The sequence below is a fragment of the Macrobrachium nipponense genome, chromosome 31 (genome assembly GCF_015104395.2).
Source record: "Macrobrachium nipponense isolate FS-2020 chromosome 31, ASM1510439v2, whole genome shotgun sequence".
Taxonomy (NCBI): Eukaryota; Metazoa; Arthropoda; class Malacostraca; order Decapoda; family Palaemonidae; genus Macrobrachium; species Macrobrachium nipponense.
The window spans coordinates 21,275,306-21,302,171 of NC_061093.1; the positions used below are offsets into that span (position 1 = coordinate 21,275,306).

The following is a 26,866-nucleotide window of genomic DNA, read 5'->3' on the forward strand; positions in this document are numbered from 1 at the left end:
CCGCGAATCGAGGACTTTGCGAAGAAAGTACTGCGATTATCCTCACCGCCGAGTGACATTCACCCTCGAGGTTTCTTCGTAAATGTTGTCGTCTTGTGAAGAACACAGAGCGCTGGAGAAATCATTTAGTGGTAGTTACATTTTTCACTTTTATGGAGGTACTGTATTGTCTTTAATTGTCTATGCATATATTTGTAAGTGGGCAATTTCCGTGTATTTTGTTTTTTCATGTTTAGAAATTCTATAAACAAAAGTAAGCCTCTTGCCTTTTTCGTATTGCTGAATCGAAGAAGAAACCAAGAAGCTTTTTACATACCATAAAAAGCTTTCCCTGGAGCATGCCAGTCCTTACCATAATGTTTATTTGCACTGCGTGAATATTAAGGCCCATTATTTCTGACAACAATTATGACACCATCTCCTCATCCAATTCTTTCTGGATCCTCAACCCTCCCCCCCCCCCCCCCCCCCCCCCTCCCCGGTACAGTCCCTTGTTTGAACAGTTTAAAATTAACATTTACTTCAATTCACCTTAGTATTTTCATGATCGTGTTATGAATTATGCTAACTGTTTTGCTTTGACTTTATACAATATAATTTCTTTTTGCTGTTATTTTGATCCTGATTCTGTCGTTTATTTTCTTTATTTCCCAATTCTTACTGCATTCACTTGCACTCATTCCACTCACGCAAAGAACACTTCACTACTTCACGCACAAGTTTCAGCTTCGCTTTCATTTAAATCTTGACTTTTTTTTTCCACAAATTTTGCAAAGTTCCCAATGACTTTCTTGTCTCACCAGGTCGTGACTCATTTACTTTTGAATAGCTGTGAGTCAACCGCACCGTTCTTTGTTATTCTTACTGGCATTCATTATACCTACCCTCACTCTGCCTTCGATTTACGATTATTCCAGCGATTCACTTTCTTTTCTCGGGTAAACCTGCATTTTTTTTTTTAAGATACGATGAATTTTTATGCCATTATTTGTGCATGATTTTAAATATATCAGACATTTAGTCAGAGAAGTGGGAGTATCTACTTTCTCTCTCTCTCTCTCTCTCTCTCTCTCTCTCTCTCTCTCTCTCTCTCTCTCTCCTCTCTCTCTCTGATAAAAACAATAATATATATATATATATATATATATATATATATATATATATATATATATATATATATATACAATGTATATGATAACATTCATTTGTAAGTTTATAAGAACACGGACATATCAACATAAATTAAATATATATAAACATATACAATTACAAATACTCAATTTATATACCTAACTGTCTAAAAACCAATGTTACGGGCTGCTGTGAAGCAAGAGCCCGTGCCAGCATAAAGCTGGCCGAATCTAACGATAAAAACATGTGCATATGTATGGAGAATAGCATAGTTACGCGTCATATTCACATTGTTTATAAATGCGGCCACAAACCTTCGTAGACACTAATTATGCTTACAAACATGGACACACAGCTGTCTTTTTTAGTGATTGTTTGAGAGCTTTCAGTAAGAATGCTAAAAATCTTAATTTCCTTTTGAATTTTCATTTTGTATTGTTAAAAATGTAGTTTTTTGACTGGAGATAATAATGCCAACCTGATTCTTTTTTAATGTATTTTGCTTTTTGATTTAGGCTACTCCGTGAAGACATTTGAAAAAATATAAATATTTTTCATTTTGATTCCATTTTATTTATTTTAAGTATTGCCATTATATTTTACAGTTGAATTTAATGACTTACATTCCTGTTGAATTCTAGGCGATGCTGTATTTAGATGTAATACAAAAATCCCGTACCTACCACTAGCATCTTTATGGATAATTGTTCTCAAATACTTTATTTTGGAAATCATTTAACTTTCACTTGATATCATACCTTCATACTTTAAATAAATAAGCTGTCTGAAATTTTTATACGAGTAAGAGAGAGAGAGAGAGAGAGAGAGAGAGAGAGAGAGAGAGAGAGAGAGAGAGAGAGAGAGAGAGAGAGAGAGAGAGAGAGAGAGAATTTGTCTCTAATAGTCATCCCTGCAATTGATAGAAGAGAACGTGAAATATTTAGAAAACGAGAATTTTATCGCCTACCTTAAGGGGAGACTAGTTTTTGCGAGTGGCTGTTAATTGCACTTCTGGTTATAGTGGGTTATAATGTTTTTTTTTCTTCTTCTTCTTCTTTTTTGTATAGTTAATTTTCTGGGGTCAAAATACCTTTAATGACATGAGTTATAAGTCAGTGTTTTTAATACTCTCAATTAGATGACTCGACGCTCTTTACTTTGTTCCTGACTGATTGTACAACATGCCACTTCGAATATCTCGAATTCGGAATATTCCATTGCCAAACGAAAAGAATATTAAGGTCATAACAGTTGCTTCATTCTAGCAAATCAATATCTCTGGGACAAGGACGAATTTTTTATAAGATCACTGAAATTCAAGTGGAAGACAATACGACCAAAAACTTAGTACCTATCAATCAAAATTCAATAACATGAAATTCACGATTTCAACTTAGTAAGAGAAGGTGAGCAGGATTTTAATCCAATGTGAAATTATCCACTCTAGATTGCGTGGTAGACTTGGATAGTTAAGTAGTCTTTTGCCTGCACTGATTTTTCTCAGGTATGTGTGGGTGATTGCACATTCATGCACCTTTCTTTTCCCGACCAGGAAAATAAAATGAACTGAGAGATGTGTTGGTGGTAATTTGAGCAAAGATTTTTTAATTGGTGAATTTTATATCTATGTATACATATGTATCATATATAATATATATATGTATATGTACACACACACACACACATCATATATATATATATATATATATATATATATATATATATATATATATATATATATATATATATATATATATATATATATATATAATATATATATATATATATATATATATATATATATATATGTGTGTGTGTGTGTGTGTGTGTGTAAACTCTTGACTTTTTGTGTTCTCATATGTAAACATCTGTAATAACTATATCTATCATATATGAAAAAGCCAGTATAAGATTAAATATATATATATATATATATATATATATATATATATATATATATATATATATAAATATATATATACGTATATATATATATATATATATATATATATATATATATATATATATATATATATGAAAAAACTAGTATAAGATTAAATATTTGAGAACTACTTAGCCAGAGCACTTTAACGCCAAGAATTCCTAATGGCCAATGTAGATTGTCTCGACCTAAATGCCATCCCTTGGGCGTATTCTGTAAGAAGAAGAAGAAGAAGAAGAAGAAGAAGAAGAAGAAGAAGAAGAAGAAGAAGAAGAAGAAGAAGAAAGAAAGAAAGAAATGGTTCGCTTGACCAATTCAGACCTCAGATCTTTTCGGTCCAATTGGTTGCATGTCTTTGACCTTTCAAGTCATAGCTGTTCGGAAGCCAAAGCATTTTTCAGGTATTGTAAGTTGATAATAAAGTACCTGATGCAATAGAATATCTCAAGTTTGGTCGTGATTGTAAGAAAGTTTGTATTACCCGCACATGCCATTAAATGTACCATGGCATACCATTAAAGTATTGATATTGAGGAAGATAAGTACTCTTTTTGACACTGTTACCAACTTTCACTATGACTGTAGCAGAATTGAGCATCACCATCACTATTATTATTATTATTATTATTATTATTATTATTATTATTATTATTATTATTATTATTATTATTAGGCACAGTTTTCCGTGTCGGAAATGGTGATAATGGTTGCAAGTCCACAACGATGTATGGTCTTTAATAAATATTAATAGCTTTCGAACCTTGTGCTAGATTCATCCTTAGTCAATTGAACATTATGACTTGAGAAATTCGTCGAAGTAAACTTCTGAACATGACAATTGCACAACGAAGAACGCAAATGAAGGAAGCGCCCAACAGACCAACTATAGGTAATTCCTATGTTGATGTCCGTATTCCTGCTCGCTATCCTACTGCAGCATTGCTAGACTCAAGGTCCCTTGTGCTGTATCCTGTATGAGGGAGGAGAGGGGCCAGCAGCAGACAGAGGAAAAGCAGAGCAAGCTAAAATCAAAATCTTTAACAAAATTTGTAAGAATGTAAAAATTGACTAATGGGTCCTCTCTAACGAACGACTTCCACCAACCAGTCTCCCACGAGTTTATAAGTATGGGCAAAATCGTCAAAAATTCTATATCGATACCTTCTATATGACAATCAAATGAGAAACCTATCACATACACATCAATTTCCAATATTATGTCACCCGAAAGCAATTTAGGTGTCTTTTAAATAGTGAATTCTGTAACATGCGAAAATAACAATACTTGCGCTTTTGAAAGAGTAAATACGCTGTTCACTGAAATCCACTACCAATAGCCAATACCCTAAGCTGAAAAGATGATTTGAATAACTTCCGCAAAATTCTACGGCATATCAGTGAAGCTTATTGAGCCGTCCATTCAGGAGCAATGACCTTTAAAACAATTGTAGTATTCTTTTATTAGGGTGGTGTTTACTTATTGAATTGGATAGTTGGAAAGTCATCTCATTTTTGGTAATATTATTTATTGTTATTCAATCTTATACAAGAAAGAGTCAAACAGTTCATAACTAGGTATTGGTTTTCAAGCTACGAAAGTCTGCAGACCAACATGTACTTTTAGAAGGCTTTTGGTTTTTGCTGCCGTTACCATGCTAACTGAATGCCAATAATTATAACTCTTCCAAACGTTTTCATCTTACTGTAAAATCTTGCAAATAGACTTATCATCAGAATGGAAAGAACGATAGCAAATATTGACTAAGCGTCAGTATTCGTAGAAAAAAGTAAGTGAACTTTTCGCTCCTTGGTGGTTTATGCTGCGGTTGCAATAAGATCTTATTTTTCGTTCTAAGTTATAGTCTATATATTTTTTATTGCAGAGAATTTACAACCTTCAATGCCCTTCTAGTTACTGGAGAGTGGTCGGTCGCTATATCGTATAAGAAATCGAAAAATGTCGGGTCATTATTTTTTTTAATGAAGCATATTGTCTCCAGATTTCATGACCTTGAAACGATATTGGCTATTATCGATACAAATCTTACCGAACAGCAATAAAAGAAGCATTAATCGTTAGGGTAGCTGCTACGGCCATCATTACTCCCTCGTTTTTCTTGTTTCCGTTCGTGCTTTGCAGGTCAGCACGACGCAATAGGTCTCATCACTTCCCGATGACAGAACTCTCATGCCACCTCATAACCCTTATTTTGATCATTTCCTCTACCCAGTTCTTCTTATCATTTCCTGTGAAGAAGTCGAGGTTAACACAAAGCTTTGAGGGCGACCTTGGCATTTCAGAGTCACGGTTAGATCTGTAATTTTTTTTTTTTCAGGTATATCTCGATTCATTTCCTTTTCCATGACAGAAGTTGTAGTTACTGTTTGTGGTGTAAGATATAGGGTTGTTTTTGATAACTATTATCAAGGTATTCGTAATTTTCTAACATGAAGATGGTTGTGCCATGAAGGTCTTATGACTTAGATATTTACGTATATATCCTTCCTTTACACTTATACATGCAGTATTCATGTACATGGGTCACTTATATCATTGGTATATAGGTAGAAATTTGCACGTAAAATAGTATTGGTATATAGATAGAAATATTATTGGCAATTCGATAGAAATTTTAACGTAAAATGTCGCATTACTTATTCAGATATGTCGGTTTGTTTTCATTTTTTCCTTTAAAACTTTTATTATTCAGATTTTACACTTTTCCTCTAGAATGTGAATAAATGGTTAATATAAAGTTATAAATAGTGCATTGTGGCTACTACAATTTCATATTTTAATTAACCATTCATTCACATGCCAGAAAGAAACGTTTTAAAGGAAAAAAAAGTAAACAAACCGACATATCTGAATACATAATTTGACACACACACACACACACACACACACACACACACACACACACACACACACACACACACACACATATATATATATATATATATATATATATATATATATATATATATGCGCAAGTGTAATAGCCACAATGCTCTCTTAACTTCTTTGCTCTTTTTTTTTTTGGTACGCTTGTCACTACAAAGCCTGATGATCCAAGTTAAAAAAAAAAGAACATATATATATATATATATGATATATATATATATATATAATATATATATATATATATGATATGATGGTTTGTTTTTTGTATGTATGTATGTATGTATGTATGTATGTATGTATGTATGTATGTATGTATGTATGTATGTATGTATGTATGTATGTATATATGTATAATATTTGGTGGACATGTAATTGATGTATGCATACATGCGTGATATCACTATTTTATCAGTTGTTATTATTGTTGTCGTTTTTGCACTTGTAATTGCTGCCATCCACTTTTAGATGTACTAAATCACCATCATAAATATACCATTGTACAAACAACACTTGCAGACATTCTCTAAAGATTGATAAAATTACACGTAGATTACTGTTTATGAGGCGTTGATCTCTCTCTCTCTCTCTCTCTCTCTCTCTCTCTCTCTCTCTCTCTCTCTCTCTCTCTCTCTCTCTCTCCTTGGTACAGTACAGTTTGAATTAAATGTAATTCCATATGGTCTCATATAGTGAATTACAAGTCAAGAATTTGTCCATTGCAATCGCCTTCAGCTCATAATTATGCAGAAACAAAAATGTACGGACATAAATGTTTATCAGATGTAAGTTTTTGAGTAGAGAATAGGCAAAGCTAGAAATTTGATACATGATGGTCTGAAAACGTAATGTCCGTATAATTGCTGCTATGTCTTATTTTAGTTTGTTTCCGTCGGAAAAGAATGTATTAGGTAATTTAAGGCAAGAGACTTTACGCTCATTCATAATAAGTGTATATCTTCTTAACTCTATAAATGTTACATGATATTTATATGGATATGTAGTTTTCTTTCTTTCTTTCTTTTTGTGGTCAGAGATAATGTAAAAGGGTCCTTTGGATGTTTTGTTCAGATGCTCCTTTGAAATATTTGATTCCCATTTTCTAATACACCAACTGTAGCTCGTTTTCTATGACTACGTTACATGTTAAAGGTATACTATGTTATACAAGGAACTTTTATTTACGCAACATCTGTGTTGGATAGCCATCGTCCGGAGGTCCACAACATATCTCTTACTCGTTTTCACACCTTCCTATGATTAATGGCCACCTTATGGGAGTGGATATGCTGGCATAAGTCAGATTCTTGTAAAAAAAAAAGACCCTTATTTGTGCATGTATACAGACCGCTCTTTCCTTGTGTTTAAACCCTTCGTATTTTATTTATACAAAAAATTTAAGTTCAAGTGTCAGTACTTACTGAGACAATCAAATTATTAGATATAAACTGAAAGCCGTTATGCCTCGGCTGACCTAGGTAATGATTTATGTACCTGGCTATTAGTTGACTTGTAGGTCTCAGCTCGGCTGGGGAGAGAAATACAGTAGATGCAGTTGCTCCATTAAAATGTGGAACCACTTCAAGATATTCATAGGATATTGCAGAATCATGGTTGAAATATTAATAAGGTATTACTGAAACAATGAAGCACGTTTGAAATATTCATAAGATATTACTGAAGCCTGTTTGAAGTATTCATAAGACATTAGATATACTGAATCATGTTTGAAATATTCATAAGATATTTACTAAAGCATTTTTGAAATAGACATAAGATATTAGTGGATCATGTTTGAAATGTTCATAAGATATTGCTAAAGCATGTTTGAAATATTCATAAGATATTACTAAATCATGTATGAAAACGTTACTTGTCAAATCTTAACTGTTCTTGTAAACAAAATATTCTCATCATGGTGATAAGCATACACACATCTCAATCGAACTGTTGTTTCCAAGTCGTCTTCACCTTTCATACTTGCACCTATCTCTTATCAACCCCGCCACCCCCGCCCCAGCCCCCCTTTCCACCTCAAGCGGTCGGTGTAGATCATGCTACTTATAAGCAAAGTTGCAAGTTTTTTTTTCAGCGCCACCTCATGCCACCAGTTATTAAATTGATAGCTGTTAAATTAGCCATGGGAATTGCTCACTCCATTCTGGAATGCCATGGGTTAGGCTTAAATTTATATAATGGGACGATCATTCTTTTGAGCGTTTAAGCCTATAATTTTGTTAATGATATGCAAGTACTGCGCTTTAATTTGTGCTACGGTGAAGACTTAATTAGTATGAATTTACATGAAAGTAGGTTAAGAGGAAAGCTTCCTCCATATACCAGACACATTTTACTTAAAAATATAAGTTGTATGAGTCAGTAGCTTACATAAGTTTTTCTATTTTTTACTTGAATTCCAGACAGTATCACAAATTATAAAAATGTGAATGCTAATAAATTGATGCGAGAACGTGGACTATACCTGATAAATTGTTAGTAATTAACTAGATATGACATATATATGACAAATTGATTATTGTAATCTAATTGGCATCGGACAAACATTCCACCAATAACAGAGTTGATTGGCATATGATTAATAACAGTTTGTTTCCGAAAGTCAAAACACTGTCCTCTTTTAAATGGCAAATATAGTCTTTTATATTAAGTTTTTCAGGACTTCATTAAGCGAGCGTTGTACGTTTTTACAACTTTAGAAATTTGTGGCCAGTTTTCAGGTTAATTATTAATAGCTTCCTGTAGTTTTTAAGTGTGATCTTTATCAGCAACGACTCGACGATAAAAATGATTTATTGAAACATGTTTACGTGAAAGTTTAAATACGATACCCAAGAGTATTTGCCGTTGAGGATCTGTTTTTTTTTAATTACATCATTACTTGAATAGATACTTCATTAAAGTACAAAAGCAAGTGTGAATTAATGTACATTTATTCATTTTTTATGAGAACAATAAACTCCATTATTATACGCAATGCTAGTTTATCCTCAGACTCGGTCATATCCCTTGAGTGACTGCTTCCGTTTTGGATGATACTCTTTTCTCTGCATCACGCAACTCGCATTTTGGCAATTTTACTGGTTGTAACAAATTGCCTTTTGCTCCCCGCAACACCGTTGCTGTGTTACGTAACGTGACGTAACGTGACATGACACATTCGCCCTCGATAAGAAAGTTTCGTAATGAAATCAGTCTTCTTCAAAGGATTACCTTTTTATTTTTATTTATTTATTTATTTATTTATTTTATTTTATTTTATTTCATTTGGTCCGTTCAAAAGGATTTTTTTTTTAATCAGCTTCTGCCTCTTGGTACTCCAGTTATTGATTTGCATTTTTCGTAGACTATGTCTAAATCAGAAAGAGTTGAATAATTATGTCAGTTCGTCGTCCTAATTGGAATCTTAAATGAAGGAAAACCCTAAATCATCATTATTCGATATGATTAGCTTTCGCTAAACCAAAACACTTTTTTGCTGGACTGTTCAAAATATATTAAATTAAAAAAAAAGAAAAAGAATCATAGTTTTTACCTTTTCACTTAAGTAAATATATCTTCCTTTCGAAAGATATAAAAACCTTGTTAAAGTCTGAAAGTAAATGATAACATCAGAAATATGTTATTGCATTTCTTCTGCACAGTAAATGTAGTCAAACGACGACGTATTCCCAAACTTTAGTTGGTTTTTCTTTTCTCTTTTTTCAGTGAAGCCTCCATTTCTTCGCACGTGTTAAATATAGACTGTATGCATAAGATTATTCTTCCAGCTTGTAACTGTACCATGATTGACGTTATTATAATTAAAGAGAGTTGATTCAAAAATTTTAAACGATTTTCGATTACTAGTATATTAAGTAAATGTGATTTAAAAACGCTGGTCGTTTATCTGTTTTAGCTATTCAATATTCTAGCCTAGTCAACACTGTTGAGCGGCTGCCGTAGTTAAGTAACGCGACTGCCAAACGTAAAAGGACGTTACCACATTCTGTGGTTTGTTTTCTCTCGCTTGTTGATATCATATTTATCTATTTGTGTTTGATAAGGTGAAGTTTTTCGTATTGCCTTTCTTCTAATGTGCCATTATTATGGGTCAGAGAGAGAGAGAGAGAGAGAGAGAGAGAGAGAGAGAGAGAGAGAGAGAGAAGGACGGGGCAGGGTTTGAGAAATGCTGGCCAAGTTGAGTACCTTGTCATTTAACGGTCTTGTGGGAAGATATGTAAAAGAAAGAGAAACAACGTGCCATATATACTGTCCTTCCGATATGAGTGTGACATTGTAGTAGGTTATAGTACAGATGATTTTATTTACTGTATTAAGAAAGGATTTCACTTATGTATAAGTCGAGCTTAGTCAGATTTCCTGTTCACTAGTAACAAAAAAGATTCTCTCTCTCTCTCTCTCTCTCTCTCTCTCGCCCTCTCTCTCTCTCTCTCTCTCTCTGTATAACCAGGCTTCCTTTGACAGAAGTTTTCCTGCTGTCGCCTTCAAATTGAAAATTCTACTTCTGTCAAGTTTTTCTAAGTAATTGTGTTCTACTTAGCTGCAGCACAACATTAATGTACCTATGTATACACACACGTACACATAACGTGAGTGAATATACGCACATTATATATATATATATATATATATATAGATATATATATATATATATATATATATATATATATATATATATATATATATATATGTGTGTGTGTGTGTGTGTGTGTGTGTGTGTGTGTGTGTGTGTGTGTACGAGAGTGCACGGTTGCGTTGTATTTCTCAATGAATTCTTTTTTGTTGCATTTAAAATTTACGTCTTATCATTTGAATCAGTCCAATTTATATTTTGTTCTCTCAGAAACTTCTTAGACTTATCTTTCAAGTATTAACCAAAAGTCATTCAGAGAGAATGTCATATGATTGTCTTTTGGTAACATAGTCTTTAACCATTGTCCGCTATGCTTGATGAATAATAACCTCATTAATTACATGTCAATGGTCCAAAATCGTGTATGTTAGGTGCTTAGTCTATATTGGTTAGGGGCTCTCACATTAACAGCAAGAGAACCCGGGTTCTATTCGCATTATACATCCCATTGTACTGATATCCTATGCATGGAATGATGTACCAGCGCATAGAAGATTGCTGGTCTCGTAGACTTATCCAAAAAACTTGAAGTGATTTAATTATGCAACTGGGAATTAGCGGAATGTGATGGTTGGCAACCAGCGAGAAGCCTCAACGTCGCAAGGGAAAAACCGAATGATAAAAAAGGGAAAATTTGAATGTTGTGATATGCCTTTGAGCAGTTGCTTCCGCTGCACATGGGACTTACTCTCTTGGAGTAGTTATCTTACGCTTCTCCTTATTCCACTACTCCTCTTTTCAGAGGTCTTTTACTGTTCTTAGTGATCCTGAATCAAAATATCTTATCTCATCAATAATTCAGCACCTATTCAATGCTAGTAATAAAGGCCTCGTCTAATATGCAACAAAATTGTTTGCGCATTGCGGGATGATATGATTAATCCTCCTATTCTTTTACTTCCACAGTTTTAAACATGTTTTAACTGGGCCCTTTATTCATTCTGTCCTTTGTACTGATATCACTATTGTCATTCTGCACAACGCTCACGCTTGGGACTGAACTGGATTTCTAGTGTTCTTTTACGTGTTTTTTTCTTTGTTTTTACTTGTTTTGGTTGAAAAGTTTTAAAAGTGCATTTATATTCTAGAAGAATCGAAATTCTTGCATTGGACTAAGATGATGAGAAATAGATTTGTGAGTTTTTGCAGAATTTATAGTAAAAGTATCCACCGATAACTAAAAACTGAAAGACGCAAACGAAGGCATTTTTAGCTGGTGTCTTCTGTAGCAAGGACAGGTGCTGAGACCTAATTCTTATATAGAACACCAGTGGCGTAACTACATCCGTTGGTCATTTAGAGGAAGTGACGACCGTGACATATCCTGTGTAGTAGCTACCCTTGTTTTTACCTGACTTAATTGTTCATGAATATACGCGCTATTCTTAAACACACCTGTGTCAAGGTTACACAAAACTACAACTCGATTTACTTTTAGACTCGACAGGGCTCTCCTACAGGAAACCTGATCATAGTGTAGCTACTGAGGATTTAGGTATTCTTTTTATGGAATTTCCAGCAAGCTCTTTGTTTATGGGGCTTTGTTTGCATCTTTGCAAACAGTTTTGTGATAAAAAGAACCCTCTCCAGGCGCCATGCCGTACGACAGTTTGGGCGAGGCGCGTGCTGCTTGCCAGATAACATTAGTCGGTCGGGACGCCACGTGTTACGGCGATCGCCTCAGTCGGTAGTGTGGCGGGGACGACGGTGTTTTGGAAAGACGAGTTCTAGATGGGGACTAACACACAATGGTGCTACACAAGTGACTAGTTTATCTCAAAAGTTCTGTGTTTTCGAGTTCCAATTATATTTTGTGAACACTGTGACTATTCAATTATTAATTTTCTGTGACTAGTGGATTGAAATTTGTATAACTTATGAAGTCGTCTGACTAAATTTGATATGGAACTTACGTTTGTTTTTGAAACAAATAACGTACATTGGCGAGATAAGCTTGAGTCATTATGTAAAGCTTTCCAAAGGCTATAACAACACTGGTGAAGAAATAAACTCAAAACAGTAGTCCAGTAAGATCTGCCTCAGATCCCAAGTTTCCTGAATGTGAAAGCAAACCTTACGAAGATGAGATCAATATAAATATTAGAGTAAAAAAGAAGATTGACCATTCAGTAAAACTGACAGCCCTGATTTAAAACTGGAGTTGCACCATTTCAAAACTTCTTTCGCGCTACTTCCCAACCCATAAACCGAACGCAATGAGGATGAAAGACTCAAGAAATGGGGGAGGAGGAGGAGATGGCTCCGTAGGGAATGGCTCTGGACAAGTGTCCAAGATGTCCACTTTGGATTTCCTCGTCACGAAGATGCGTAAACACGTCAGGTCATCGTCGGCAGATTCTTCACCCGCCAGACATGTTGTGTGAGTTGGCACTCAGAGTTTTCATTACTTTTTTGTTATTGTTGTTTTTTTTTTGGGGGGGCTGTTTTGTCTTGCTTGGTCCTTCGTTGTCAGGTGGTTCTAATCTGATATTTGTTATTTCTGTTTTTGTTTATTGTTTTTGGCTATTTTTGTTAAATAACGTTACCTAGTTCTGTTACGTGGAGCATCAAAATATCTTCGTTTATTTTTTCGTAGTTCCAGCTTTTTCCAAAATGTGAAGAAATCGACAAAGTGGGAAGACATCGTGGCTGTTGAATACTAGCTATGTACGTATACGATGAAAGTGGATCAATATATATATATATATATATATATATATATATATATATATATATATAATATATATATATATGAGACTAACTTTTTAATTTACACTTTAAATCTGCTAATACTTCTCCTTTTTTGAAGAAAAAAAGAAGTATAGACTGGTTCAGTGTCAAAAAGATATCCTCTCCAAAGAATGCCAATGACTTCAATAGTAATTGCATATGAGAAAATGTGCTCAAATAGTATATATATATCATACATACATACATACTACATACATACATATATATATATATATATATATATATATATATATATATATTTATATATAATATGTGTGTGTGTGGCTAATAGCATTTTGGCAGTTAAAAAACTTTTATTTTCTTAAGCTTTCGCTTTCGTCACATTCCTCTTTGATTAGCAAGAAGTTGAAAAATTGAAAGGTCCCGTTAATTTAACGTTCTCTTCATTCGTTCATTGCTCCGAATATTTCGAGATTGGACGTCTTATTTAGTCAGCGGTATAATTGCCGAAAATATGAGAAAAGTCCCCACCCTAGTTTTCTGTTGATAAGTACTGAGTTTTCTCATAATTTTGTGAGTTACACCACTGACGATAAGATCTGGTGCTGTCGTGACGTTTGAAGCGATAAAAATAAGAGAATTAATTTGTAGGATCTCGTTCTTCTATTCCCTTTAATTCATTTATTTGGGGGCCACATTTCTTCCATATTTGTTGTTATTGAAGTCTGGTAATACATGCTCACACGTGTTTCCATCTACCTATCAATTTATATAATATATATATATATATATATATATATATATATATATATATATATTATATATATATAATTATATATTATAACACATATAACATATTAAGCACACGCACACAAGGACATAAGAGTAAGTCTTGAAAGGTAACAAAGCCAAAGTGTCCGAAGTATCGTGTCTCACGCTTTCCGGAATGCGACACGTCCCGGCTGCAAATGACAATCTCAGTCACGGGTAACGTACATTAATCTGAAAAGGCCAAATCTGTCTAAACTCCAGATTTACGTGCGACCTAGTTCAGGTTTAAAAGTTGAATGATGCTTTGTTTGTCTTGATGTAATTATTGAATTCTCCTTAGTTTGCTTTGAAGTTTTTTTTTTTTTTATCACAAATAGTAATTAACGGATTGCAAGCAGTATCAAATCTCCGTAGGGGAATAGTGCCGTCAGTGCTCCTCATGCTGAACACCGTAGGCATTACTAAGGTTGTCAATCCCACTTCCTTTCTTCCATCTTGCTGTTCAACCACTTTAACTCCCTCTTGTCACTGTCGTCAGTGCTGAATGGCTGAAAGTGCCCCAGTGCTTAGTTTTATATCCATATTTCACAAATCAGGTTTGAAGTGTAATTATGCCCCGTATTTTGTGAAAAACTGTCTACTTATCTTTCAATATTGTGTGGCGTTTAAGCTACGGTGTCGATTTTTAAACAATGCGAAAATCTTGTCTTGGAATAGCTTAAACTTGAAGGCTATTCTGAGCAGGTGTGACAGGCTTGATATATTGAGTTTTTTTTTTTCATAATGCTTCTTTTTGTATTTTTTCATCTCTCTCTCTCTCTCTCTCTCTCTCTCTCTCTCTCTCTCTCTCTCTCTCTCTCTCTCTCTCTCTCAGGTCTTTTGTAATGTTTATAATTTACAAGTCTGCATGATATTCATCAGACTGGTGACAAATGCTCTCTTTATTCATCCTTATAACGTGGTCATTTGTCATGACGTGGATTACGAACGAAAATAATATTATGATAATTTTGAAGTTATTCAGAGGGAGTTATAATGGAATAACTCGGGTTTAAGATCCTAAGAAGATATTTACTTGTCATGGTAAGTGACTCTTGCGAATAAAATGTGCAGCGATTTGCAAAGTAATTTATATATGTTTCTGCAATTTGTTGTATTTAGATTTGAATAAATCCTTATAGAGAAATGGGAAAAATCTATCACAATGCTCATGAAATTTATTTTTGTTTATTACGTTCTTATTGTGGAAGTGATCCGAATGGAGCTCAACTCGATTCTCAGGGAAGAAATATGACGACATTTAGAGCTTTATGTTGGAAACATTTCGTCCCCTTTTTGGGATACTACTCTCATAATGGAGGTGCTCCATCTCTTGTCTAGTTCCTCGGCAGAGTTGAATCTAAGGTAATTCCTCTGATCAATGACCCCATTTATCTCTAAATTCTCAGTTCTTCCCGCTTCAGGGTCTCTCTCTCTCTCTCTCTCTCTCTCTCTCTCTCTCTCTCTCTCTCTCTCTCTCTCTCTCAGGCACTATTTTGTTCCTCGGCAGGGTTGAATCCAAGGCAATTCCTCTGATCAATGACCCCATTTATCTCTAAATCCTCAGTTCTCCCCCTGCAGGTCTCTCTCTCTCTCTCTCTCTCTCTCTCTCTCTCTCTCTCTCTCTCTCTCTCTCAGACACTATTTTGGTGGCCTAGGACGAGAGGTCCTCCTCCTGTCAGGTAACCTCGTATCACCCAGCAGGTTACCATATTCCAAGTGTGCTCTGTCGAAATCGGAAGTGCTATAGCTGGATTTCCCTCTTGGATCTCGTTTTGGAATTCTCCTCCTGACTTGTATGACCTTTCTTTCCTTCCTACTCCTTTATCTTACCCCCCCCCCCCCCCACCCCCCCCCCCCCCCATTCCTTTCCCTGTCTCCTCCTCCCCTTAGTTTTGGGGTCCACGTTCGTGCCCTTAAAATAGGTCTCATGTCCAGGTGTCTTCCCGGACACCCGAAGACGCTCCGATAGTGAAGGGTTTTGTATACTGCTCAGACATGAAAAACCAGTGCTTGGTCGTGATGGAATGTACCGGTAACGCAATTTTTTTTTGAAGTCTGAAGATCAGTTCTCCTGTGAGAAATATACTGTGTTGAGAATCTACAGTTGTATAAGCATATAATCTTGTATTTAACTCAGTACAGAATGGCAATGACAGTTTTGATGTTTTGCAAATTTAAGCGGCCCCTCCCCCCCTTTTTTTATTTACAGTTTCCAGTAAGTACAATTTGACATCATAGGTTTCTGCATTTACAGCATGTAGGCGTAGTGGCCAGGTCAGTGACTTCTTTGTAATACTCTGTATGCTGGCTGGAATCCTGCTATGAACGTCGGAATTAGTTCATATGCTTTTTGGATCTCATACTTTTAGTAACAAACGTGTATATCTGAAAAGTGTGAAGAATTTGAGAAGTCAAGAGGGTATTGTGGTAATTAGAAGGACATAAGTATCTGATTAAAAGTGACCAGTATATCCGACATAAGTTAATACTCGTGTACCTAAAAATCCCCATCGAATTTCGACATCATGAAACAAACTTTCAGTTCTTATCTTTTGAAGCAACTTTTCTTTCTCATTCAACTTTCTTTTCTTCCCTTCACTTTTGACCAACTTTTCCGACAGATCACATTCCAATTCGTGGACATTTAGACGCAATCGCAGTTTAACCAGACTTGGAAATATAGTCCTCTCTTTGTACTGCATTCCCTCTCGTGCTTGACCTGTCGACCCCGTCACAATTTTTATATTTTTTATTCTCGTTACTTTATTTTTTATCCAACGCACTATATTCATATTACGTGACCCAGGAGACTTGAGGTGCGCTACAAGCCCACCCTCCCTGTGTCAATCATTGGTTGTTAGCGAGATCTTCTATCGCTCGCCGGTCCATCCCACTCGGGGAAAAGGGACTTAATATCTCGCTTTGATTAATTATGACCAGATGGTTGTGAAATCTAACGATGTACTATATGTTTCATCGTGATGCGTTTCTTAAGACCGGGGACTTACAATTTAATATGATGTGACTGGATGTTACTCGTGAGAGAGAGAGAGAGAGAGAGAGAGAGAGAGAGAGAGAGAGAGAGAGAGAGAGAGAGAGAGAGAGAGACTTAAAATATTTATGAAGCTTGAAGGTAAATTTGGTTTGACTTAAAATTTGATAGTATTTTATGAAATATTTATTATATACATATATATATGATATATACATACATACATATATATATATATATATATATATATATATATATATATATATATATATATATAAAGGCAGAGAGAGACTGATGATTATATGATTAGCAAAAAACCGCATAGACGTTAAGGCCTGTTTTTTACCTTCTCCAGTGCAATTATAGAAGAAAATTACGCCCTTCAGTAATCACTGTATTTAAGAGCTGGGTGTCCACTGCCAATAAATCATAATCTCAAGGTGACCTTCAGATAGAATTGACTCCGTTTATGTGATTAAAAGTTATTGGATGATGACGAAAAATCTTGGTGACTTCAACGGGAAAATAGGAAGTTATCTGTATTCTCTTTAGAGGTTTAAAGAATTTCGCATTAATTGCCTTTGCATTTGCATTCGCCGTTTGAGCATATTATTATTATTATTATTATTATTATTATTATTATTAAAGACCAATATGAATATTGACCAGTTATTGAATAAATATTGATGAGCCCGAAAAGCGATTAATAAGAATAGAAAAATTGTCATGTATCTTAAGATTACTTCGCTAAACACAGCCATCCTTTTAGCAGAATATGCTTGAAAGAAGGTCCTCTTCCAAGATATATTATAATTATTATTTAGAAGATGAACTCTGTACATATAGAACAATCTTGCACGGGCCATTGACATGAAATTCAAGCTTCCAAAGAAATTACAGTAGGTAATAGAAAATACAGAGAGAGGTGAATTAATGAATGAATAAATAAATAAATAAGTAAAAATATGAATAAGTGTTTAAAGTACACTTTAATAATGATGAATATATTGTTATCGTATAGAGTTATTATTAACGGTACTTGAAGATCTCTTAAGAATGAACCAGTAAAAAAATTTCATTAAAAAATTCATGTTATGGCATAAAAGACCTTATGGTGATTTACTGAAGAAATAGCCTAGTAAATAAACCATTTACAAAATTATGAAATAAGGTCGAAGACCTTAAGGTAATTTTTAGAGGAATGAGCCAATAAATGCCTTTAAAGGAAATCGTGAAGGGCTAGGTACGTAATCTTCATTAATGCCACTATTTTTCTCTGCCATTCATCTATGAGCCATCCAGGTGATATCTGCCTTGGGGATTACATTTCACCAGGCGATTTCATAGGCACACTCGGAGCGGAAAGATAAGACTGAAAGAGAATGTTCATCCTCACGAGATGGAGGTTCGAGTGTGACTCGGCCTTACTCGACCTGAATGTTTGTATGTATGTATGTACATATGACTGAATCACGAAAATTTGGAACTTGATGAATATATATATATATATATATATATATATATATATATATATATATATATTATATATAAATAAAGGCAAAAGCCACGAAGGAAAGTGAAACAATGGAGTACTGCTGCAAGGCCTTTCAACTCTTTGTCCTTTATAAGCAGACTGCTTAGTAAAGGACAAGAAGTCGAAAGGCTTGTAACGATACTCCATTGTTTCACTATCCTTCGTGGCTTTTGCCTTTATTTATGTATATACACCTATAGTGAAATTGTAACTATGCAAATAGTATTATGTATTTAAACATCAAAGTACTATATAATTTACTAGTGATCATGGGGACTACCTTTCCTCGTTAATTTCCCTAGAAGTTTCTTTATCTTCTTTGGGAATTTTATATTATATATATAATAATATATATAAATATATATATATATATATATATATATATATTATATGTATGTATAGTATGTATGTATGTATTACCAATAAAGAGCAAAATAAGTGCTTACTGTGACTATCTGTCCAAGCTATCCACACTCTGATCTTCTCTGATTTGTAACCACCTTTCATATGAGCGAACTTGGTTTATACGCCCGATCGTGCTTTGGTTATTGTGGCGACGTGACTTCGTTTGTTAAATTAGAATACATTCGTAAATACAAATTTTACGAACTCCTTTGATGATGTAACCAATAATTCCTATTGTTCTTGGTTTTTATTCTTCGACAAAAAGAATATAAACAAACGTTAATCTTGGGACTCACGTTACATACGAATATATTGTTCTTGTGGCAAAGCCGATGTATAAAGTTTTTTTGGATATTAACCGCCCTTGTAATTTTTATGTAAGTTTCAACCCGCTGAATCGGTTGGTACATGTCCAGCTGTCCTCACCAGGCCTTTTTATTCCCTTATTTGCATGCCTTACACCACTTACGGGCATCTTTGGGCAAGGTATCCTGTGCTGGAATAAGGCTGACTAACCAACCATCAACTGTCTTTTGTAAGAGGAAGGCTCAAACGTCATCAAATTATGTCAGTTTTGAACTTGTTATTTTAAACGTTTCATTGGTTTACATTTAACTGATCTCTAAAGACTCCCAATTGCAAAAGGGTCAAACGAATGGTCCCAAATTCTTAGAAAATCGCACATCACGAGAACATCACGAGGTTAATGTCCCCGTCAGATGTGTCTGTTAATTTCGTTTCATTCTCCAAAAACTATTTCAGTACTGAATCTTTGGACCTGAGCTTACCCTGACAGTTGCGCTCACTACTATTATCGCTGTTGAAATTTCGAAGCCAGATATATAGTGGTAAAGAAATTTCTCCATTTTTTCCCCCTCCTGACGAGTCAATATGCATAAACTTTCTCACGGTGTATGTGCGGGATTCCCGTTAACGGCCTGCTATTTACTCGGCGCGGACTTTGGCTTCCTAGACCATGAGACATCTTGAGAGAGAGAGAGAGAGAGAGAGAGAGAGAGAGAGAGAGAGAGAGAGAGATAGGTGGGCGACAGGAAATGGGTTCAGATATTTATGTTACGTGCGCTTACAAATTAATATTTCTGTCATTTCAGTTAGCTGTTTGCTGCGTAATAGTTGCTGGCTGGGTGAACTGTTCTAGTGTGCGCTAAATTCATAAGTAGGCGCTTGGCTTGTGAATATAGTATATTTTGTGTATGAAAACAAAACCTCACGCACACAAAATATATAGTGTGTGTGCGTGTATGTATGCTTGTGTGTGCGTGCTGAAAATATGCCTCCCTACGCGCACATCTTTCAAGTTGTGTCTACCAGTCAATGACATATGTCAAGCATAACGTTTGTGGCTATCTTCGCCGTGAGATAGGCCACAAGTTAAACGGGCTCTCTCTCTCTCTTCTCTCTCTCTCTCTCTCTCTCTCTCTCTTCTTCTTTTATTATTCTTGATATTTTCCTTTAATATGTAATTGTAGATTTTGTTATCGTGAGCACTTTGAAAAAACTTCTTCATTTAGATTGTCTTTTCAGGAGAGAGAGAGAGAGAGAGAGAGAGAGAGAGAGAGAGAGAGAGAGAGAGAGAGAGAGAGATTATTCATAAATATAACTACAGAATCTAAATATAATATTCTTACGCTTCTTCCTGTAACGTCTAAGTCAGAGTTTTTTTTTTTCTGGTGCATTAAAAGGTTAACACTCCCTAGCCAGACATGAACGTAGCTTACTTGCAGTAATCGTACAAACGATTTCATGTTCCGCACAAAATTGGAAAACGTAGAATTAATGGCTTTTCGTCTCTTCTTGACTGAAAATCATTAGTTGTGTTTTCAACGTTACGAGAACTTGCAGTAATTGTATACCTATACCAGCGATTATAAGTATAGTTCAGAATTGGAAAACTTAGAATTAATGGCTCATGTCTCTTCATTTTTAAAGATATTATTTGTGTTTTCTGCGTTACGAGAAACTATACGGATTGCTATAGGCTTGATTTATATGTTGGGTTGCATTGCAGGCCTTTAACTATGTCTACTTTCTTGTCCTTCATTGCATTCTAATCTTGCCTTTTTATTTGTATAGGCCTAAAATCTGGTAACCAATGCTTGTTATCTATTTGGCTGGGCCTAATATCTGTTAGGTTAATCACAATGTTTCATTATCTATTTTTTCTTCTCAAAATCACACTCGACTTTATAAGATTTTATCCAGTTTTTATCAAAATTTAATCATAGAAAATTTTTTATATTACCTCTTTCATTATCCTTTTGTAATTATGAAATGACAGTTTTTTTTATTAACTCTTTCATTACCCTTTTGTAATTCTGAAATGCCAAACCAATATGGCACTTTTACTTTCAGTTAACGACTGCATTTTAAAAAGGGAACTGGTATTTTCGTACCTCTGTGGAAATCTATTATGTACATTGCTTTTCCTCCTGGAGGGCCTTTGTGAAAACTGTAGGGAACGTGCGTACATCACGGACACTTTCTCCCGCTGTTACTTACATTGGCTATTATCGCCTGTCTGTACGTGAGCTCTATTGTGTGTTCCTCGCGCAGTTCACGATATCTTGACCTGTTGGTCTGGTACCTGTCAGTTATGTCTGGGCTAAGCTATTATTTTATTTATTTTTTGTTCTGTTTTTTAAAGCCCTTAACCTGTTGGGTGGGTTACACGATCCGTCTGGCTGCAATATGCAAGTAAGAAAACAGAATTCTACACGATTCTTGAGGCATACTGTCTTGGTTGGGTATTATGAGCGTGTATTTTACTCTTCATACATACACACACACACACACACACACACACACACACACACACATATATATATATATATACATATGTGTTATATAATATATATATATATATATATATATATATATATATATTATAATATATATATATACACACACACGCACACACACACAGAGAGAGAGAGGAAGAGAGAGAGAGAGACGAGAGAGAGAGAGAGAGAGAGAGAGAGGCCATCCGCATGACGCATTTCCTCCGACATGTAAATGTATTCCGTATCCTAGCTTTTACCGAAAGGAAATGGAAGGGGGAAATTATTCACCGAAATTATCATGGATTACATTTCCTTCAGGAAGTGCACCGCAGCATTTATGACGTTATGGAAGGAAAGAAAGCAAGCAATCACGGTGTCTAACTCCTTCGAAATTTCGAGGCGCCTTCGCGCAGACGACATTGTACCTTGTCGGATGACTGAGGGCTAAAATTTACTCGCGAGGTTAAGTGGAGGATTAGACTTATACCCGTCCCAACCCCTTTCTTTCTCTCTTTTAGGCTGTTTTGTCAGTGGCGTCATTTCAGTGCAATATTAGTGAAGCTCTTGACACTTCTGAAGTTAGTACTTATATAGTATAAACTTAAAACAGCGAAGAAAAATCAGTTCGTTTTGCTAACACAACCGTTCGGCTCCCGACTTTTCTGCTTTTTTTCATGAAGTTTCTATCTTCTTGTATCAAAGAAATCCCGTACTGCGTGTTGTATGATAGTATTTTTTTATTCTCTCTCTCTCTCTCTCTCTCTCTCTCTCTCTCTCTCTCTCTCTCTCTCTCTCTCTCTCTTCTACATTGTAAGAGGGATATCGTCTGTTTTTATCATCACATTGAGCAGTTGGTTACTTTCTCGAGTCTACGCGTGCTCTCGTATGTTAGTGTTGCCATATGGCTTCATTTTCACTGCCAGTGTCAAAGCCTAACACCGTAAAGAATATGATGCTCTTTTTTTATTGTGAAGAGTATGATGATTCAGTATTGAGGTTTGATTTGATAGACTCAATGATGGAATGCCTCATTGATTCTTAAAAATATGACTTTGAATTTTAAGAAGAAATTCATATTTAAGTAGCATAGGTGCGTATGAGAAATAAACCTAGCAGGACAACATTATATATTTCACCCTCAAGTGATTTCCAACAGCTCATAATTAGAATGTACTCTTCACGATGGCTCAAGGATAAAAAAAAAAAAAAAGTGTGATAGGCCTAAGTTTTCACCGGCGGATAGGCTGCTTGCTTCTAGGCCTATAGTCTGATCACGGTATGCCCACTGGCATAGGTCTAATGAAGCATATGTTTAGTTTAATGATAGTCATTTGACGTTTTTGTATATTTATCTAAATCCATAACCCTTTGAGATTGCGGCATCCATAACTCTTTCGGAATGTGGGCAAAGGTTATTCGCCATACCCCGAATACGGGCTCAGTATTCATGGACGCACCGTACGTTGGTATTTTAATATTCATAGCGGTACCTAAATTCGTGAGCCGTTTATTATGTGAAGACCGTGTCTTTGTCGAAAAAGCGCGTCACCTGTCGAGAGCTGTAATTAGTCGGCGAAGGTAAAGGAGACTGCGTGTGCGCGCTAATATGTATATATACGTATGTTTGTATCTGGATCTGAGAGCGCGGAGAGAGGCTGTTTGCATTCGATGTTATAATTAACTCCAGGTGATTTCACCCACACCGTCTTGAGGACGTGTCGTGGGCGCCTTTCTAATTTTCTCCCCATACATGAAATGTTTGTCTTTGGGCGGTTTTATTAACCAGCATCTGTATTTTATTTTTTATTTCGTCTCTGTAGACAATTTTCGATTTTTCCTTTTTCTGTGGTGAATTTTTTCTCTCACTTATAAATGGATTGTTTTGTGAGATTAGGTTTTATAAGTAATTTCCGAGAAATTTATCCTTTATCCCAATTTTACATGAAAATTTATATGTATATACATATGTATATTATATATATATGTATATATATATACATACATATATATACACACACATATATATATAATATACATATGTATATATATATTATATACACACACACACACACACACACACATATATATATATATATATATATATATATATATATATACACACACACACACCTAATTCGCTCACTTCGGAATTGATATATGTATATATATATGTATATATTATGCATATGTTTGTAAATAAAAGAGAGAGAGAGAGAGAGAGAGAGAGAGAGAGAGAGAGAGAGAGAGAGAGAGAGAAATTGCATATTGTCATATGATACCACCGACCTTGTTTAAGACCTTTCGAAGTCATATGTCATTAGTCATTTACATTCTGTTGTTATTCTGATAACGAAGACAGTGATTATGGAAATCCTCATTATAACTAATGATTTGGATGTGAATGTCATTGTCAGTAATCAACGGAGCTCAGTTGCCGTGTTATTTTTAATGATTCTCTCTCTCTCTCTCTCTCTCTCTCTCTCTCTCTCTCTCTCTCTCTCTCAGGGTTGAGGAAGATGTTGGGCATAACTCTCACTCTCTGTCTCTCATTCTCATAGTAGAAGATGCAAGACGTAACTCTCTCTCAGGGTAAGCAGAGGTATTTCTAGGCGTAAATGAACTTTCTCTTATTGCTAATGGTTTGTGGATCAGAATTCACAATCTAGACTTACAAACTTTCATAGACACATGTATGTAGACTTTCTTCTCTCTTCTCATTTGATATTGAGTATAGCTGGTTCTTGCATAATTGATTTCTTCATGAATAACAACGGTTACTATATAATATAAAGAGAGAGAGAGAGAGAGAGAGAGAAGAGAGAGAGAGAGAGAGAGAGAGAGAGAGAGAGAGATCGTAAGTTAGATTATGTATTGTTATATATTTGGTTGTAGGCTGCAGCTGATTTCTGAATTTTAAACAATGTGAATTTTTTTTTAGAGAAGTTATTTGTTGTTGGGGTTAAAATAAACTAATAACTTATTGAGTAAATGTGATTGTTTCTAAAGATACTTAGGGAGTTTTGTTTTCATGTAAATCGGTCTCATGATAAACCATTTACCATAGAGGTCTTTAATAGTCTTACATTGAAATTCACATTTGTTAGTAATCATGCGTTCTTGTAAATGCAAATATAGGCAGCATGCTTGTAAATAAAGATATTTAATTTTCAGCTCGATCTATTTGTAAAGGGGGGTTGACCGGTAGTAGTAATAACTTCGAATAAACTCGTTTCTCTGAATTCAGAAATAGAATTAACGTAAGTGAAAACGAACCCTTCAACTGTATGGTCACAAATGCTATAGTAAATTCACGTCAACCGAGCATCTGATGTCTAGGCCAGTCCCTTAGGACGCTCTTGATTGGCTGTTGATAAGGCAATCACTGGGCTGGAAACTCTCAGTCTCTTGAGAAAGTTCACATATGCAGGATGTATGTTCCACCTCTCCTGAGGGATACTTTTGAAAGACGTATCCCTCGGGAGAGACTGAGAGTTACCAGCCCTGTGATTGGCTTATCAACAGCCAATCATGAGCGTCGTAAGGGACTGGCTTAGACATCAGATGCACGGTTGATGTGAATCTACTATAGTAGACTTTTCATCCGCCGGTTTGCAAGTCTTTTTCGAAAGTGTAGACCGGAATTGTGTGGAGTAGAATGAATAATTTTTCTTTTTCAGGTCATCTGTACTGTAGCACGATGTAGATAAGGTAGAAAGCTGTGATGGGGATTTCTCGAACTAAAGCCGACGAAATGGTTGGGAGAACATAAGCGATGTCTTTGTTGCGTGATGGAAATATTGTGCTAACCTGCGCACACACGCTTACATATATACATATGCATGTGCGTACTTACATATACGTATACATGCGTGTACTATTGATGAGTTCAGTCGTCAGGCATCAGGTGCTTTATTTACAGCTTGGGTTAACAAAGGACAATAAGCTTTTTTTGTATATATTTATTTATTTATTTATTTATTTATTTATTTATTTATTTAAAGTTATCCATGATCGTGCATCACAACACAGGCCACCACGGCCAGCTGAGAGTTTCATTGGCCGTGGCTGATAGTTTCATAACGCATTATAAGCTGTACAGAAAACTCGATTGCTCTGAATAAACTTCAACGCATCTTTTACCTGTTTAATGTTTAATATTAGTCATACTTTTTATTTAGAACACTATTTCGAAATCGTCCAGTGGGTCCTCGAAATGTTGGCTGGTTTGAATCTTTTCTGATTTATACCAGTTTTTCAGATCTGATTCTGAATCGCTTTCATTGTCTAGGATATTCCTTTAAGATAATAATGATTACGTAGCTTTTCAGCGTTACAGACTGTACTGTACCTGTGGATTCCATTCTCTTAAATTTTTGTCGTCGAAGGAGAAAGAAACAACACAGGGAGTTTGCGTGTCATAAAACGATCAGGAAATTGGAGAGGAGCCATTGTAAAGTGATTAGGGTATGGTGGGGAATGGATAGGTTCCGTGAGAGAAAGTGGTTGGAAGGCATGATGAGAGAGAGAGAGAGAGAGAGAGAGAGAGAGGGTTTTGATCCACATAAGCATATCTGGTGTGAAATAATAACGTATCTCGTAAGAAGTCGATGTTTCAAGTCACGAGACGTATATACGTTCTTTATGTAATATGGTGGGTACCAAAATTGATGTCTGTATTACAGTAGTAACATATTGTATTACTATCGTATTCCAATAGTAATACATTTTAAGTAAACCGCTTTAAACTGATAAGTGGTGAGAAAGTAATATATTGCAAATTTCAAAGGGAAAAATAATTGAGATTTGAAAATGAGAGTTGAGTGCAGGTTCGGAAGTCCCCATTAGTATTTTCAAATGCTGATGCTGATGAATTTTTAAGGTTACTGTGACTTCACTTTATGCTGCTGCTACAACTATACATATTATAATATCTAATATTAATACATAGGTTGTTAATGAGATCATAAGAATAATAAATGTGATTATCATCAGTTATGGTAC

General features: G+C 35.1%; 1 protein-coding gene across 3 annotated transcripts in view; it reads left to right on the plus strand.

Annotated features, from left to right (window-relative positions):
• The window catches only part of LOC135206680 (putative uncharacterized protein DDB_G0277255), a 316,662-nt gene that overhangs the window by 151,892 nt on the left and 137,904 nt on the right, over positions 1-26,866 (plus strand). The window contains exon 1 of one of the 3 annotated variants that reach the window (XM_064238070.1): positions 12,289-13,009. The exons of the other annotated variants lie outside the window; for them this stretch is intronic. Coding sequence (XP_064094140.1) covers positions 12,846-13,009 — 164 coding nt within the window. The 5' untranslated portion in view covers positions 12,289-12,845. Of the gene's footprint in view, positions 1-12,288; positions 13,010-26,866 lie in introns of those variants that run through there. 3 annotated transcript variants of the gene reach the window in all.